The sequence below is a fragment of the Sebastes umbrosus genome, chromosome 14, assembly GCF_015220745.1.
Source record: "Sebastes umbrosus isolate fSebUmb1 chromosome 14, fSebUmb1.pri, whole genome shotgun sequence".
Lineage (NCBI taxonomy): Eukaryota > Metazoa > Chordata > Actinopteri > Perciformes > Sebastidae > Sebastes > Sebastes umbrosus.
The window spans coordinates 13,083,920-13,102,385 of record NC_051282.1 but is presented as its reverse complement, the minus strand read 5'-3'; the positions used below and the strand labels follow the sequence as shown (position 1 = coordinate 13,102,385).

The window sequence follows — 18,466 nt, the reverse complement described above, 5'->3', positions numbered from 1 at the left end:
CACCCAGTTTGGAGAAGCAAACAGGAGTTACCGCACTGAAGCAAAGCGATGTACTGTTGTGGATGGGGCCAGCAGCAAAACGTATTTTAGCCACCTAAAAAAATCTATATAATTTTAAATGTACGCCATTCTATCCATCTATGCTCTCTCCAAAGCAACCAGATTATTAATTTTTTTAGGTGGACTTTTCTTTTAGGTGGCTTAAATATGTTTTGCTGCCGGCCCCATCCACTACAATGCTTTGCTTCGGTGTGGTAACTTCTGTCTGTTTCTCCAAACTGGGAGCGTGCTGACCGTCATCTACTGTAGGGAATACACTGACTATGGATAAGTACCTCATACAAGCCCACTTCAAAACACCCAAACTATCCCTTTAACAACAATGAGGCAGGATATACACCATACACCTACATGCAAGGGTGAAAGCGACTCAGATCCGTCTGCATCCACTCACACATTCAACACATAGACAAACATACAGATGTACTGAAACAGCCACTTGAATGTATCTGAATGTTGAAGCTCATGAAGACAACAATTTCTCCCTTTCGTGCCTTCTTCCTCTGACCTGCTTGCTCCTCCTCATCAAAACCCTGATATGGAAAAAAAAAAACTCTCCAGACCCCTGTTTCAAAACCTCACAGAACCCCTTTGATAGATTTCTAAATTGTTAATATATTCATGAGTCCTGTTTGAGGTTTGTGTGTTTTGGGACACCACTGCTTTCCTTTCGAAAACATACAGTTCCATAGGGGCACCTGAGATAAGGTGAATCAGCTGCCTCTAGCATCATTTTCATTACTTGGTGATTATGCACGGCACAAGACAAGTACATTTTATACCATACATTACTTTAGTGTAGTCTATTTCTGTGATGTTTCTGTCGGTCTAGTCCTCCATGTTTTCATTTGTCTCTTCAAATACCTGTTGTCTGTATTGTACTGTGTACATCTGACTGCTGTCTTGCATGATAACCGACGCATTCAACGAGGACAAAGCAGCAGATATGAGTGTAGTACATTTTATATTATTAAAGCAAATCAAAGGAAATCTATGGTTATATTAAAGAAAATGCAACTTTAGAGAGAAAACATCATGCAGTAACTACCTTATGATTTGGTTTCTGTTTCCTGCTTTGTAGATACAGAATATTTATTCCTGTGTCACTTTGTTTTGAGAGACCCGTTCTTTTTTTTCGTTACACCTTCGCCCTCTTGTCAAATCTCTCCTGAACCCTCTACTTCCTGGTCCCTGTTGTTGTACCCATAGACATATATACATAGCAGCCGCATTGACTCCTGGAGCGTACGTCAACGTGGGCGCCATATTGGATAAGGCAAGACTTGCCCGTAAACGAATAAAAGTGAACGGGGAAGTTGACGTTTTCTGGATAAAAAGCAAAACGAGTCGTTTTATATTCAAACGTTTATGATCTACGAGGAGTAACGTTAAGATAGCGTTGTTTTTATTTTTATTTTCCCAAAGATATTGGTGAAAAATTGTTAAATACGCCAACATCACTGCTTCCTCCTGAGCTTCTAGCACCGATTATAGCTTAACTATCAAGATTCTAAGTAACTGGAGACAAAACTTTATTTTTCTACACCATGTAGATCATAAACCCTTTAATATAATAATGACTCATTGAAATCGGTTGACAAATATAGACATTATAGTGCTTTTTATCCAGAAAAACGTATAGCCCAGCCTTGCCAGGTCCAATATGGCGCCCACGTTGACGTATTGCCGCAAGGGGCTGAAGCGTCCAATGCGGCGTCTATGTATATATGTCTATGGTTGCACCACCCGTTCTGTTTGATGCATGCATCTCTAATGGATGCTCCAAGTGATCTTGACTGTCTCACAGGAGACGTGAAGACGGATGAAGATCACTTGCTGCAAACGCACTCGCAGGAAGACAACCGCAACCAGAACCACACGACCGCTGTTCCTATAGCCAATGGCCACTACTTGGCATTGGTCCCGGGCAACAGGAGGCCCATTGATCCGTCTGTCGCGGCGCATTTCGCCAAGATCACACCCCCTCCTCCTTTGATAGAGACCAGCGTTGACCCTCGCGCCGGTGGAGAACAGTTAAGGAGGCTGGAGCAGCACCAAGAGAAGCTGAAAGAGATGCAGCACCGTCAAGAACAGGAGAGGCAGAAGAAGCAGTGGCTGGAGGAGGAACGGCTGAGGCTGGAGCAGCAGAAGCAGCTGGAGAAGCAGCGCAGGGAGCTCCTCCAGCTGCAGTTGCAACAGCAGCAGCAGGAGCACCGACACCGCCGGCAGGTTCTGCAGTGGCAGCTGGAGCTGGAGCAGCAGTACCGCATGCAGCAGAAACAGATCCAGCAACAGCAGCAGCTGAGGAGGAGTCCCACCGGAGTCATGCTGTCCCCGTCCTCGGGGCTGTGCACCATCTACGAAGCCATGGAAACCAGCGACGAGGAGGACGAGGCCAGAGGAGGGCAGAACAGGAACAACCAGGTGGTAGGGAAGAGGGTGCCGTCCTCCCAGAGCGTCACGCAGAACTTCCAGAGGCAGCTGCGTCCAGTGCCTCCACAGGAACTGGAATGGAACAAGAAGGTGGACATGGTCCAGCAGCTGATCAACCAGACCTTGATGCTGTCTGGAGACGGAGGCTGCCCTCCTCTCCTCCTCCTCCCCGTGGGGACAGGGGGTACCTTAAGCCCCTTGGAGAGCAGCATGTGGCCCGATCTGCTCCCACAGCTCAGCCCTCCCGCCGCTACGGTCACATCCGTCAGCAGCTACTCCCCGGACAGCCGGGGCAGCTCCCCACCTGGGGACTGGACTGTGGTGGAGGTGGAGACCCAGCACTGAAGACAACTAATCAACAAGTAGATCAACCAATGAACAAATCAAGAGATTAATTAAAGGAAGAGTTGAATATTTTTGGGAAATGCGCTTAGTTGCTTTCTGGCAGAGTTAGTGTGGAGGTATGAAGCTACAGCTAGCAGTCAGATAGCTTAGCTTAGCATAAAGACTGGTAAAATGAAACAGCTAGCCTGGCTCAGTCTGAAGGTAACAGAATCTACCTACCAGCACCTCTAAAGCTCACTAATTAACATGATGTACCTTGTTTGTTTAAAGGAACGGTGGGTAACACTTCAGGGCATCAATTAGCAGAAGTTAAATATATTCACAACTATGTTTTCATTAGTGTATAATCACCTGAAACTAGGAATCGTTGTGTTATCGCTGGCTTAGAATGAGCCCTTCATATCTACATAGGGAGCGGGTCCTCTTCACGGAGTCTGCCATGTTGCTCTGCCATGTTTGTACAGTAGCCCAGAATGGACAAAGGCCACCGTTCTCTGACACGCTTGTGAAACTGAGGTAATGTGAGCCGCAGAGTGCAAAATCGTGGTACCGCCAGCCGCCATCTGACTTCCATTGCTCCTAAAGTAGTATTATTATGGTGTGGATGGACTCTGAGCGAGGCGAACGACATTACCGCAGTTTTGCACTCTGCGGCTCATGCTACCGCTGTCTTGGAAAGGGAGGAGTTAGCGGAGGGGTACTCGGTTGCAATCTGCAACCACACCACTAGATGTCGCCACATCCTACACAACGTACCTTTAATCCTTTCAAAAACCGAAGTGTAGTAACAACAAATCACAGTTTTACAGGTTATGGAGTTGTCAGGCAACAAGTATGGACTCCAGGAAGTTACTGCTCTCTCAGACAAGAAAAAGTCCAGCCTATAACTCGTAAAAACACTTTTGACATTTTCACACTTTGGGTGTTAATCAGTGACCTTTAGAGGTGCTGGTGTAGTAGATTTTGTTACCATTGGACGGAGCCAGGCTAGCTGTTTCCCCCTGTTTACAGTTTTTATGCTAAGCTAAGCTAACCGCACATGAGAGTGGTATCACTCTTTTCATCTAACTCTCGGCAAGAAAGCAAATAAGCGTATTTCCCAAAATGTCAAACTGTTCCTTTAACCACGCCTATGCATTACATCATAAGCCTGAAATTTAGTGACAGATTTGTATTTATATTGTAAAAAGAAATAACATATCATACAATGCAGTCATATCTAAAGCCATACAGGGATTTCAATGATAGTAGTAGCTGTAGTAGTAGTGAGCACCTCATAATGTTTTTAATCCCACCCAGACCATCATATGACCACATAAAATTGATTTCAGGTCAACATCCTTATTCTTAGAAGAACCAATACACTGTAGATGCACCGTGTCATTGATTCCTGTTACCCAGACATGCATATCACACACTAACCTCTCGCTTTAGAGCATGTTTCCTTACCAGAAGCACTTAATATCAGTCCTCAGCTGTCTTACTTACTGAAATGCACTGTAACTGTTTTAGTTGTCATGTTGTTTGTGGAGCAGCAGCGCTCCACTGTGTTGTCCCTTTTACATGTGTCACACCCTGAGATACTGAGACCAAATATCGGTCACTTTCTCTCGAACGAGAGACTATGAGCTATGACAAATTGCACTTGTTTTTTCTTCTATTTATTGTGTAGGCCAAAGTATTTATACAGGTAAGTGGCAGTACTGTTAATAAGAGTTACATGTTTGTGGACTTATGAACCCCAAAATCCTCATAGTGAAGTGTGAACAAAATATGTGAAACGACCTGTTGTGTGCGTCAAATAGGAGCGATTGCTGTGATATAACCAACAGTCTCTCTGGTCAGTAAATGTTACCGTGACTTCACTGGACAACCATGGACTTAATGGAGTCGTCACTCATGGAGGAAGAGGGGGCGTGAGAGAGAAGAAGGCCCTCCTTGTTGTGCTGCGTGGGTGAGAGAGGGAAGGTTAGGAGGGTGCTGCACTCGGGTTGGGGGGGGAGTGAGGGTGCTGGTGGTGGTGGGAGGGAGGGATGAGGGTATGGTTGTTGTCTTCGCTCTCACATTCCGAAGTTATAACCTCATTTCCTGGGTCCACCAGTATCCAGGGAGTCTCCGAGGTTACCGATGATGTCATGGTGGGAGAGAAAGGAGGATGTCTGGGATGAGACAATGCACCACTCTGGCAAGGCAACCAGTGGGGAGGATGGTGGGGGGGTAGTCGAGTACAAACAGCCCGTGCTCTGTACTCATTATTTGTGTTCAATATAACATAAGTCTGTTTTTTTTTCTACACAATCTCTGTATATTTTTGCTCTGTTTTGTGATTTATGCAATATATCAGAAACATGCTTGGTACTTATGACAGGAAATATCAGGTCATCCGAACCTATCAGGATATGTTGTATCAATAACTGTGATTTTAAATGTCTGGCGTGCAGAGAAAAAGCACCTGTGTCTGTCTCTTTGTGTCTGAACAAGGTAGGTGAGGCCAGTCGGAGACCACAGAAATGAAAAACAACACCGCCACCTGTTGGCTGCACGAGTGAGACACTCAATGTTCAGTGACTTACAGTAAATCTGTGTTTTCTATTCAGATCTATTACCTTAATAACCCTTCACTGTTATGCACTGCTACTATAAGTACTATAAGTAAAATGCACAATTTTATATGAAGCTGAGGAGTTATATGGATCCCAAATTAATATTTATGACATTTGAAAGCAGCATGTACAGAATATAGTTTTCTAAATTATATAACAATTTATACTGCAGTCACACTATGCATGTTTTGTCAAATTAGCCATTGCTGCTGAATGCTGCTATATATATTATCATATCCAAGAGTTTCTACTAGTTTATCACAACTTATAACCTTATAAATATATATAAATATATATATGAGCAAACATAACAGTACAATAACAGTGCATGCATTTATAAGATTCAACCTATATGTGCACCTATATTGTTTTGATAATAGTCTACAGTGCCTCAAATTCCTTTACATTGATATTTTTGTGTTTCTTTGTCATTAAGTTCCATATAATACAATTTAAGTGTTTACATTTTTAATAGTTTATTATATGTTTTGTGAATGTCTTCTTTTGTATTGCAGACATTTTTTGTGTTGTTGTTGTGCCAGTGGCCAAATCAATTTCAGCATGACATGTGAAAGATCACTGCTCCCAATATGAAATAAAGTTATTTGAAATCTGTCGTCCATGCTTGTGTTGTAGTACTTATGTCCTTTAATGTTCACTTTATATGGAAGAGAATAAATTGGAGGCAGAGCGAGTGAGTAAGTTATATTTGTATAGTGCTTATAAAACACTTTACAGGAAGAATAGAGTAGTCCCTCTGCTGTCAGGACTATTGCCATGGTTACAGACAATAATATTGAAAAGATTAAGAATAATTTAGTGACATAACAGGAGGCAACTGCATGTATATTTATGTGTTTCTTCACAGGACCTAAAGCAAGGAAAAGGTGACTTACATCTGTCTTTCCAGATACTTTAGCTGTTCCATAATGACAACAGTGGTCAGTGGTGGAAGGTACTAATTCACATGGTTGATCACCGAAAAAAGGAATAAAAGAAACCTAAAGACGTTGTCATTTTGTTGCCTAAACCTAAAGAAGTTGTAGTTTTGTAGCGTAAACCTAAAGAAGTTGTAGTTTTGTTGCCTAAACCTAAAGAAGTTGTAGTTTTGTAGCGTAAACCTAAAGAAGTTGTAGTTTTGTTGCCTAAACCTAAAGAAGTTGTAGTTTTGTAGTGTAAACCTAAAGAAGTTGTAGTTTTGTAGCGTAAACCTAAAGAAGTTGTAGTTTTGTTGCCTAAACCTAAAGAAATTGTAGTTTTGTAGTGTAAACCTAAAGAAGTTGTAGTTTTGTTGCATAAACAAAATACACACTGAAGTGTTTTGGCATTAGTGAACACCTGTCAGCAGTTCAAAATATGTAAATCTTTGGAGGCCGATGTTCAATTTACAAACAGGTAGGTATATGACATTAAGATCTACAAGCCAAATGCCAACTACACAAACATCCGGACAAAGATAAGCTATAAGCTATATGCTAAATGAATGCTAAGAAAATTTTGGCTAATACTGCGTAATTAATCTACCGGTATCTTGCAAAATGAAACCCATAACGTTAGCCATTTTGTGTTAGCTTTTGACACTTGCAGTAAACAGCCAGCGGATGGCACTCTCACCCTTTATCCTCCAAAAATGGAGGACTTGCTGTTGGTGATGTCACATTCCCATTCCCTATAACAACCACTATGGCCTCAAGTGACAATTAAGGGATGATAGTAAATGCTAAAACCTAGTGTAACAGTAGCACAATTAGAGAAGAGTCATAAAGTCAGCAAACTAACTCAGTAATGTCAGTTAAACAGCAATATCTGTGTCAAGTTTGCTAATATTATCAACAACAAGCTCCTGGTCATACCAGACCAAATAAGGCCATATAGCTGCAAAACCCCTTAGTGGATGAAGTTGAGTGACGGTGCGTTTTATTGCTCGTGAGTTCATTGTTTTTGTTTGTTAGAGAAATAATGTATTATTTATTATTTTAAAAGTTACTTAATATCACTTTAAATAACTGTTTAAGTTAACAAATAGTTCACCAAAATAGCAAAGATTAGAGAAAAGTCCAAAAATTGAAAAAATTGGGCAAACATTTCCATAAGAATTAAACGTTCAGACGAAGGATGTGTAAATATGTGTGAATAATAAAATAATAATTTAACTGGTGATAATAATAGGTCTAAAATGACGTAGGTGGTTTGATTTTAACAAGTTGTCTATAAGTTTAAATAAAATCAACTTTATAATATTTGGATATCAAAAAATCTATAATCCAGTAAAACTCATAATAGATAACGTTGAAATAGAAAGAGTATAAGAAAATATTAGGGCTGTTAATCGATTAAAATATTTAATCGCGATTAAGCGCTGATTATGACTGACGCAGTTTAATTTGCTTAAAGACATAATGAATAAATATGAAGGAGTCGCAGGAGATTGCTGATAGCGGCTGATACACACGTCATCATGTGAAAAAGAGTACTGGCACTTATTTTTTTTCCACTTCAAGCACTGTTGACAGTGTAATGAATACATGAGTGAGTGAGTTAGTAAATTTGTTCTCCCTGCGTAATGTTCGGGGCGTACGTCTGTGAGAGAATCCAGTGATACAGTGGTCATATTGTTGCTGCAGCCGTCTTATGCATGGCAAATTCCTCTGGTGGCCATAAGGCCTTCATTCATCCATCTACTGTAGTAATGTGCAGCGCAGGCTGGTCGGGTTTCCTCTCTGTGCTGAGTTGCTGATGACAGCAGATGAGCACCATCAGACACTGTGGAAGAGAGAACAAACGTGAGAGTTTGATATATAAATGTTGTGACAGCGGTGTGGTGAAAAGAATGATTTCTCTGCTATTGTTACTTAATAGGAATCTCCTGAGAGAGGAAGTGTTTTGGAATGCAACACCTCACCTTATGAAACCTTTCAGCATGTTGTAATTCAATTGTTCTGAGAGAAAACTAGACTTCTGCACCTCCTCATGGCTCTGTTTTGAGGCTTTAAAAACAGAATATTGATTCATATTTGATCAGCACTGCCTAGTTTGACCGTTTGATCGAGAGTGATTGACAGCTGCTCAGAGACGGCAAGGCTCCAGCTCGGCTCTGATTGGTTGTTTTCCTCCGGTCTGTGAAATCTTACAGATGCCATTAGGAACACCGGAGGACACAGAGGCACAGGATTTTTTTCCGATTACCTGTCTCATGCACTACTGTCAGGATAAAGTGTCCGTTTTATAAAAATAACTTTTTTTTTAATCACATTTGCTCCAATTCTACCCACTGCAGCTTTAAGGGGCACTCCTCCAGTTTTACACATGAAAAGAAGGGCCCACAGCTGATTTTAGCACACTTTTAGTCCCCCAGGCAGGTTTATCTGGCCATGCTCTGTAGTATCTGCATATTCTCTAAAAAAAAAAAAGAAAGAGAAAAAACAAATTGTTCCTAGAATACACTTTGAGCTTACATTCTGTGATTCAAAGGCATAATGAATAAACTGTACAATGCAGCAGATGCCTCTATAGAAGATGGGAATACTTAGATTGACCTTACATCAGTAGCAGTGGAGCTAACACATTTGTTAGCTGCCAGTATAGTGTCATGTTAGATGTGATCAACAGGTCTCAGGTTGAAGTAGGAGGGCGCTCTGCTGCTGCAGACATCTGCACCTAATTTACAGCTGCGTCAAGCCGGATACAGAAAGCCACAATAACAGCACAGGAAGAAATATGTTGATTTCAAAATAAAGAATGTTTTTTTTATCAGTTGTTACAGTGCAAATGATGATCAAATGTCTGTAAAACGTCCAGAGAGGATGTGTAAGTACAAAAATATTGACTTTTAGTGCTGTTTAAATGTGTAGGGCTGTAGTGGTCTGTAGCCTAGAAATTCGGAAAAGACAAATTTAACTTTCAGATACAAAGATAGTGAGAGTGCATCTGTATAGTGCATTTATCCAAAGGGCTTTACAATTTGACTCCCATTCACCTATTCACACACAAGTGATAAATGTCACTTATTGTTAATAACTACATGTAGTATTGTTTTCCCCTAAACCTGAACCTCCCCTGTTTTATATCATTGCAACTCTTATCTCTAACCCTAACAGGGTGCTGCAAGGATGACGTATTTTTGTAGTCCAACCAGGAAGTAAGCATCGCCCCGGTTCCCTCCACTAAAAGCCAATGGGTTTGTTCCATTGGGTTTCAGAATATTACAGAAAATAAGCTCTGTGGCAAACACATGTTTATGATACTTAACACATTTTATTCAGCAAGATAATCTTCACAAATGAACACCACTTTTATGATTTTTGAAGTGTGAATGCAATCGCCAGTAGTAAAAAGCTAACGTTAGGCTATAAACAAACTACACCACGGTGGCATGAGAGTATAAACACAACGAGGCTGTGAAGGCGGACGAGTCGGTGTGATGATATTTAGTAGTCTCATTTAGCCACTTGTGAGCAACTGCCTTTTTTTTAAGACACATAAAGACTAGTAATTCCCTGAGATGAAATGCAATTTCATCTCAGTGAATAACACAAAGACTATCCGATATACATCTCTCTAGCCAGTGTGTTCATCTTTCTGTTAACAGGAAACCAGTTCATTGCTGGCTGTATAGTAAACATAGAAATGAACACTTGAGGCAAACAGTTCAGGCAGTTTATGAGTGCAACAATTATCATATTCATTCCACATAAGACAAGGTGTGGTATGTTTTGTTAAAGCAAGCCCGACGCTGACTTCCGTTGAGTTAACGGCCACAGGTGTCGCTGTTAACAAGCATTTTTTATTCTAACAAACAGTCCCTTTAAAATACTGAAATAATTAGTTTTTGTTGGTAAAATGTGTTTTATGTATGTTGTACGTTAAAGGGGATTTCCAGGTAACGTTACCACAGCAAATGCTTCTGCTGTGACAATGTTGGCTGTGAGTAATGTGTTGTTAATTTGTTAAGCACAAGATAGCTAACATTAGTTAGTTAGCTAATGTCAGTTAGCTAATGTCAGTTAGCTGGCTAATGTCCGTTAGTTAGCCAACTGACATTAGTTAGCTAATGTCAGTTAGCTAATGTCAGTTAGTTAGCTAATGTCAGTTAGTTAGCCAACTGACATTAGCTAACTAATGTCAGTTAGTTAGCCAATGTCAGTTAGTTAGCTAATGTCAGTTAGTTAGCCAACTGACATTAGTTAGCTAATGTCAGTTAGCTAATGTCAGTTAGTTAGCCAACTGACATTAGTTAGCTAATGTCAGTTAGTTAGCTAATGTCAGTTAGTTAGCCAACTGACATTAGCTAACTAATGTCAGTTAGTTAGCTAATGTCAGTTAGTTAGCCAACTGACATTAGTTAGCTAATGTCAGTTAGTTAGCTAATGTCAGTTAGTTAGCCAACTGACATTAGCTAACTAATGTCAGTTAGTTAGCCAACTGACATTAGTTAGCTAATGTCAGTTAGCTAATGTCAGTTAGTTAGCTAATGTCAGTTAGTTAGCTAATGTCAGTTAGTTAACTAATGTCAGTTAGTTAGATAATGTCAGTTAGCTAATGTCAGTTAGTTAGATAATGTCAGTTAGCTAATGTCAGTTAGTTAACTAATGTCAGTTAGTTAGATAATGTCAGTTAGCTAATGTCAGTTAGTTAACTAATGTCAGTTAGTTAGCCAATGTCAGTTAGTTAGCTAATGTCAGTTTGTTTCGGTTAGTGAGGTATTTAGTCATAAGGATTCTCTGTGTAACATTAGTTAGCTTTCTAACTAACCCACAGTTTCTTTTTAATTCACACCACAGTAATCATATCATTTTTATTATTATTATCTTCTATCCAGTATCAGTTGTAAAACATGCATTAGTACATTGACACATACAATGCAACATTTTATTTTGAAGATTGTAACCGGAAGTAGCATTCTTTATTTCTAGACTGACTTCACATCTGTCCCCTCCCAGCATCACTCACACACACACACACCGGCTCACAGCATCAAACACACCGGCTCCAGCTCTCCGCAGAGCCGAGGAGGAGTGCACCGCCGCGGGGGGAGATGGCCTCAGCTTCCTCTGATAACCAGAGCAGAGAGAGGTGGTGAATCCTGGCGGGGTTTCGGGTTTCCTCCCGGTGTTGTCCTCCCTGAGACATGAGAAGACAGCCTGCAGCAGCAGCAGCGGTCTCTCTCACACTACTACAGGACAGACTGCACTGCGTGATGCAGATCAGAGTCCAAGAGTTGACATCCTGCTGCCAGGAGGTGATGATGATGGTCTCCTCCTTCTCTGCTCACCTGCTCCTCTGTAGCGCCTCCAAAACGTCACCATGTTAACAATTGATTCATTTGTGCAATCAAACTGCGCATTCACCGGGACTGTTGCGTGTTTTGTTTTTAATCCACAGGACATCTAACGCTGGACTGTTTGTATTTAATCCCCCGGAGGAGTTTCAACTGTATTATCTACAATGATCTGACGGCTGTAAAGTGAGACAAACATTAGGAGAAGTCACCTGGCGTCGCCATCTAATTGGCTGTCTGCAGCTGCACATGATGGCCAATAACAACGAGCTACAAGTGAGTTTCACAACTTTTGCTTTTTTCCCCCCCGTTACTTATCGTGTTAACGCAGCTGTGTTAATATAATAGAATAGAATAAAAAGCTTTATTGTCATTGTATTAACTACAGCAAGATTAACAGTTGCCACTTCTGGTCAGTGCTTTTAAAACAAATACTTGACAAGACTAAACGAGGCAGATAAAACATATAACAGGTAAAACACACACAGTTATAAAGCCAATAAAACAGGTAAAGTAGATGCAATAAATAAATATAAACAGAAGTGTTGCACTAAAAGTATAAAATATAAAAATAGATGTAATGTAAACAGAGGTAATTGCACTTGTAAAATAGGTAAAGTGGATGTAATAAATAAATATAAACAGAAGTGTTGCACTAAAAGTATAAAATATAAAAATAGATGTAATGTAAACAGAGGTAATTGCACTTGTAAAATAGATAAAGTGGATGTAATAAATAAATATAAACAGAAGTGTTGCACTAGAAGTATAAAATATAAAAATAGATGTAATGTAAACAGAGGTAATTGCACTTGTAAAATAGGTAGGGTAGATGTTTTAAATAAGATGTAAACAAAGGTAGTTGCACTTGAGGTGTATATTGCATCAAGGATATATTGCACAGACAAATGTATTTCACATTCAGTGTATTAATATTGCACAGATGTATTGTTTGTTCAGTGTCCTGTATGGCCCAGGGAAAGAAACTGTTTGCGAGTCTGAATGTGCATACACTTGTGCGTGTAAAGGTCCAAAATGTGGTGAAGCATCTGGAGAGGAGATGTTTTTAATTGACTCTCTTGTTGATGGTTGTAGTGTTGGGAGGAGGTCTGTGATGGAAATAGTCTGATGAGGGATAGTGTTCTCTAAAAGGCTATTCCTGTGATTTAGTATTGCACTTCCATAAGGTCTGGGGCATTTTGCCAAAGACAGCTTTAAAAAAAGAATGGTCTAAATTGAAGCTGCAGAGGCCAAGACAGCCTGACTCTTGTAATAATTTAATTGAAGGCAGATATGGGAAGAATACTCACATTTACCACTTACAGTACTTAAGAGTTGCAGCCCTAGCAGACTCCTCATTTGTGGTCTTTTCTCTAATCTTTACTGTTTTTTTGTGACATTTTGGAAAGGTATCTTTTGAGTAAACAGTCCAAGAAGGAAAAAACTCTCTTTGGTGGAACTGCTAACAACTTCATTTTTTTGGAGGAGCGGCTGATTAGTGAAGTTCAAATGAGGAGTTATCTGATACGATACCTCCTCATTTCACTACAAACGCCTAAATAAGGTGACAGCTGGCTGGAGACCTAAAAGCTTACTTAGGCTACTCTTGACTGTATGTCATTTTCAGTAAATATCCCAGTATAAAACTTGTCATCTATGTTTAAAAAACACAAACGTCGGAGGAGAGCAAGTACTACTCACCCATCTTTTAAGTGGTTACATCTCTAGTCTGATCTTGATCGCACAGCTGATAGGGACGTGGTTTGTGTACATGACGTAACAGAAAGTGCATATTTAACGGTGTGTTGACATAAAAAGACCACAAATCTATGTTCTTATCTTGTTGTTGTTGTGGTGTTTCTTATTCTGTCAATAAGAAGACACAACAAGGTCTATTATTCATCATCACAATACATTATTAGTTCTGCGTTATTATAAAAAATATAAGATGCATTTCTAGGGGGTTCAGTGAGCCCCCTGAACCAGCACAAACTGCGCCTGTGTTTGTGACCCAGAGTTGCCCTCAGGTGTAGTCCGGGGTGAGTCATGGAAGGCGTTGTGGTGACAGAGCCTCAGGTCTAATTTAGAGGGGTTGGGTTACAGTTACCCTGGTGTCAACCTAGTTCAGGATGCAGTGGAGGGAAATGTTAAAAATTAAAGGCTGAGTGCCGGCTCAGCTCAAGCCAACAGCCCAGCACATCACTTTTTAGTTAGAAACCCCTGTCACAAGGTTAAACTGCTGCAGAGAGACCGGTAGTGGTTTACACAGCTGAAATAAATACAATATGTTACAAGAAATATTTTTAATTGATCTGTGACAGCATGTAATTAATTACAACCACAACCCACTCATATCTCCTGTATCACACATTAGCTTGTGGGTTTGATTTCAGTCATTCCTTCGGCCCGAGAGCAACAAGTGCGAAGATGTAAGAACAAAAGTGAGGCACGGTCAAGTATTTCCCATTTCCTCAGAAATCAGTTTACTCACCACCGTCCTTTACACACTCTATTCGACACTCTGCTGGATCATTTGTTGTGAAAACAGGCTTCTGTCTTGACATTTAGTAGTTTCCCTGAATGGGGCAGGTGCCGCCAGTGTTTCTTGGAAAGCTGCGCTGCCTATGTGGGCACGGTGATCATCAATAATAGCTAATATGGGCCATAGTGCACCACTATAGCCACTTTTACATCTTTTCCAGAGCAGATTGATCCTTGAAAAGCTTCCTGTAAATAAGGGCAGCAAATTTAAAGCGGTAGTCCGGCGATTTAGCGTTGCAACTCAATGGCAGCTTTTGTTCGACTTTTCCTACCTTGTAAATGCTCATGTGTTTCAAAAACATGCCCCAGTTTGTAATGCAGGTTATTGATTTGTAGTCTCCGAACCCCTAATCCAAGATGGCATCATCAGAGTTATATACTCTCAGATTATAAAATGTTCCCACTAGAATCACAGAAGACATAAGGTTTTCAGGTCATAGACTCTGTAAGTCTCCTCACCATAAGTAAACCAAACTTCATGTGGTGGAGTGCACCTTTCAATGCCTGATTATATCCCAATGTCTGTAAGCTCACCATTATTTTGCATCACCAGTACATTGAACTATAGTAGATCATGAGTCATGTACAGCACTTATTGAGGACGTGTCCACACATACATGGGTATTTCTGTAGACATAGCTTTCTATGTTGTTCATGTTTACACATAAATGTACAGTTACTCTTCCACTATATTGAGGAGGATTACACTAGGGATACACTAGGGATGCACCGATACTGATATCAGATATTGGCCCGACACGACTCATATAGCTGAATTGGGTATCGGTGACAATGGGGCCGATGTATTCATTTCTATGATTATATCTTATATACATTATGTACTGGAATTTCAATTCCTGTTTAAGTTTTGACCAACTTGTTGCTGCATTACAAAGGTTTTCACTTGAATTGTAATTCCTGTTCATTTTGACGATTTTTTTCACCAAGTTGCTGGTCCCAAGTTTGTTATTTTAATAATAACAGCTAACAGTTCAGTAAACGTATATCTATGTATCTATTTGTTAAAGTTTGTTTTACAAAGTTAGGAAAGCAATGTTTAAGTCAATGATGTTGATGTTGCTTTACATATAAAAGAATGATCCCAGTCACTTCCACACAGTGAGGCTTACAGCTTATTAATTAAACACTGGTATCGGTGTTTGTTATCGGCCGATACCCAAAGCCCAGTTATCGCTATCAGTACCGGGACTGAAAAAGTTGGATCGGTGCATCCCTAAAAAAAAAATGTTTACAAAAATACCTGTATACGTGTGGACTAGGCCTAACTGTAGATTTCTCCAGCCCTGCTGTGTTGATGACACATCTAAACGTCTTTATGGCCTCATGATTGAATATAGAACACCTTGATGATTGCCTGAGCTGCAACTGAGCAGTTCCTGCCCGGTCTGATGAATCCAACCTCCTTCTGTGATGATGACGAGGGTTCAGTCATCATTACTCTAGTCCGGCAGACAGGCCGCGAGCGACGGCTGATTGAGATCAAGGGGCCACGTTGGTAATGATGATGGGCTGAATCTGTCAGAGTGGACCGAGGCCCAGCGGTGGGGTGATTGAGCTCACTTGATCGCTCTCTTCCCTTTTATTTCTCCTGAATACCTCATCAAGGCTGTACTGTTGCCGACACCCATCCTACTGGAGGTCAGGACTGCTGGGCTCACAGAGGAAAACAGCTGAAATGACCATTCGCTCTCCTCCTCCCTCCCCTCTCCCTTTTGTTAAAAACACATTATCCATATAGACGGAGGCCATCAATGTAAAGTGTGGCTTAACTATTAGTGCTTTTCTGCCCTTTCTCTCTTGCGTTGATGTTGGCCCTTCTCCGTTAGATGGCTTTAAGGAATCAAGTCTCCTGCTGAGGATGTGAGCTCTGCTCTGAGCTGATAACATAGCATACACTTTGAGGTAGCTATATACTCTGCGGCCGCCCTCTCATGAATTCTTTATTCCTGTTGGTTTCCTGTAGTTATTATCTATAAGAGTCAGAGGAGCAGCTGCTTCATTCAGCGGTGAGGAGGAGTGAAGGCAACTCTTTCAACTCCCGACCCAATTACTTTTTTATTGATCATCCAAGAGAGCGGAGGCAACTCGGCCCGTTTCTTTAATGGCATCTCAAGACTTCGGAGCATGTGATGAAGCACTACTGGCCGAGGTCTGATGAAGGTCTCACACGTGTCATAATACACGGTGATATCTTGCATCACACTCACCATAGTGTGTGTCTCCAGCTGCCACTGCTATGGATAATAGGATTAGGAGAGTGGACTTCAGTGTGTGTCTGGTAGCTTTAGTGCCCCCAGTCACCCACACAGACTCACACACACATATACCCCCCCCCCCCCCCCCCCCCCCCCCCACCCCCCCTCCAACATCCAGTCCCTCCTGCCTGAATCCAGGATTACACTGTGTCTGCAGAAGTCTGTCTCTCTCCCAGACACACCAGTAGACAAGCTTATAACTGCTGCAGTCCAGCGTCGATGCATTGACGGGACATCTTAATGGCATCCATCAATAAACCCGATGGGTGCACCTGAAACTCGCTCATTAGGGTGCAATCAAGCAGTCCCAATTAGCGCCAGAGAGAGAGAGGAATGCTGATTTAAAGGTCCCATATTATAAAAAAGTGAGATTTTCATGTTTTTTTTATTATAAAGCAGGCTTAAGTTCTATATAAATACTGTGAAAGTATCGAAACACTCAATCCACAGGGAAATACACACAGCCTGTATCCATAAACTCTGCATTTGAAACAAGCTGTCAGGATTTCTGCCCATTCGTGATGTCACAAATATACAATATTTAGACCCTTTACACAGATTTAAATGTAAATATTCTAAATGGGTCCCAGTTTATTCCTGGTTGCAGTGTATGTGAATCAGCTGACAGGAAGTACACATGGACCCAAGCTGTTGCCCAGCAACGCAATTCTGATGCAAAACCGTCAAAATGCGCTAAAATGGAGCATTTCAGACAATGGGTAAAATACAGGCATATTCAGGCCGACAGTATGAGGAAAATAAAGTTTTTTTAAAAAAAATTGCAGCATGTAAACATGTTCTAGTAGAAATACAAAATACAAGTATGAACCTGAAAATGAGCATAATATGGGACCTTTAAAATGCCAACATAGAAAACAAATCCCAAAACATTCAGAGTATCCCTTCAAGCTAGCATCCACGACTCCCTGTCTTTCCATGCCAGTTTAATGGCTGCCCCTACTGACCCTTCACAAAGCCCATTTCAATTCAGCTGACCAGTCTGAACCAGCTGTTGTTGCTATATGCCAGTCATCCACCAGGCTCCTGAGAGGATTAGTTATCAGTCACTATGTTTACATGCACAGTAATATTCCACTTTTATTCCAAATATGACAACATTCTGAATTTGATACAGGACAGCATATGTGGATGTTCTGAATTAGGCCTTATTCCAAATAGACCATTTTCCGATTAAAACATGTGGGATATGCCGATATTATATGCGACACACAACCTCTTGACTGTTTACGGACAGCTCTGTGCGTTGTACACAAACCATCTAGCCAACAGTTTGCACAGATGCATGCCCAAAAGAAAAGCCCACATTTCCGGTCGGAAGGAGAAACACACCTACTTTTAAACATTATGAAAGACTTGGATATCAACAGGTTTTTGGATATGCGCAAATATTGCAACGCCGACCTTTTCGTGAAGGTGGTTGAAGGAATGGAAGAGGGAAGTTATTTTTATGTGGTTGAACAAGTCCACCAGAGGTTACGTTAATCGGAGTATACACGGCTGCATGTGAACGGGAATATTAGTGGAATAGCTTAGTAGGAATGTTGTCTTTTTCTAGTTATACTGGTTACTTGTGTTCTGCTACATTTTGGCTTGTTCTAAACTGGTTGTGTGAGTGATGTAGGGCTTTAAGGGATTGAGGTATTACAGGATTGAAGAATGTGTTGCTAAGAAGGACAAGTTGGAGGATTGGTGCTACACTGTGGGAGCAACATATCGTAAATTCAATCTAGAAATGGTGTTTCTCTCCATATAACTCGGGCAATAGGAAGGTCACAAAGGAAAGGAGCCATTTAGGAGCCATGTGTTCGCCTGAGAACCGAGCATTGATTGGCTGCTAAAGCAGTTTTGTAATGCCAGTGGGCACTGGGGCTCAGCGGTGCTTGTGAAATAGCTTGTGGTGTTTGGCCTTG

The 18,466-nt window shown here is 40.9% G+C and overlaps 1 protein-coding gene across 2 annotated transcripts in view; it reads left to right on the top strand.

The window, feature by feature from the left end:
• Positions 1-11,266: 11,266 nt before the first annotated feature.
• Positions 11,267-18,466, top strand: part of pkn1b (protein kinase N1b) — a 38,673-nt gene continuing 31,473 nt past the window's right edge. Inside the window, exons 1-2 of one of the 2 annotated variants that reach the window (XM_037791014.1) lie at positions 11,267-11,679; positions 11,823-11,994. In XM_037791014.1, the coding sequence (XP_037646942.1) occupies positions 11,968-11,994 (27 nt within the window). In that variant the 5' untranslated portion in view covers positions 11,267-11,679; positions 11,823-11,967. Of the gene's footprint in view, positions 11,995-18,466 lie in introns of both variants that reach the window. The other variant, XM_037791015.1, reaches the window with a different exon arrangement.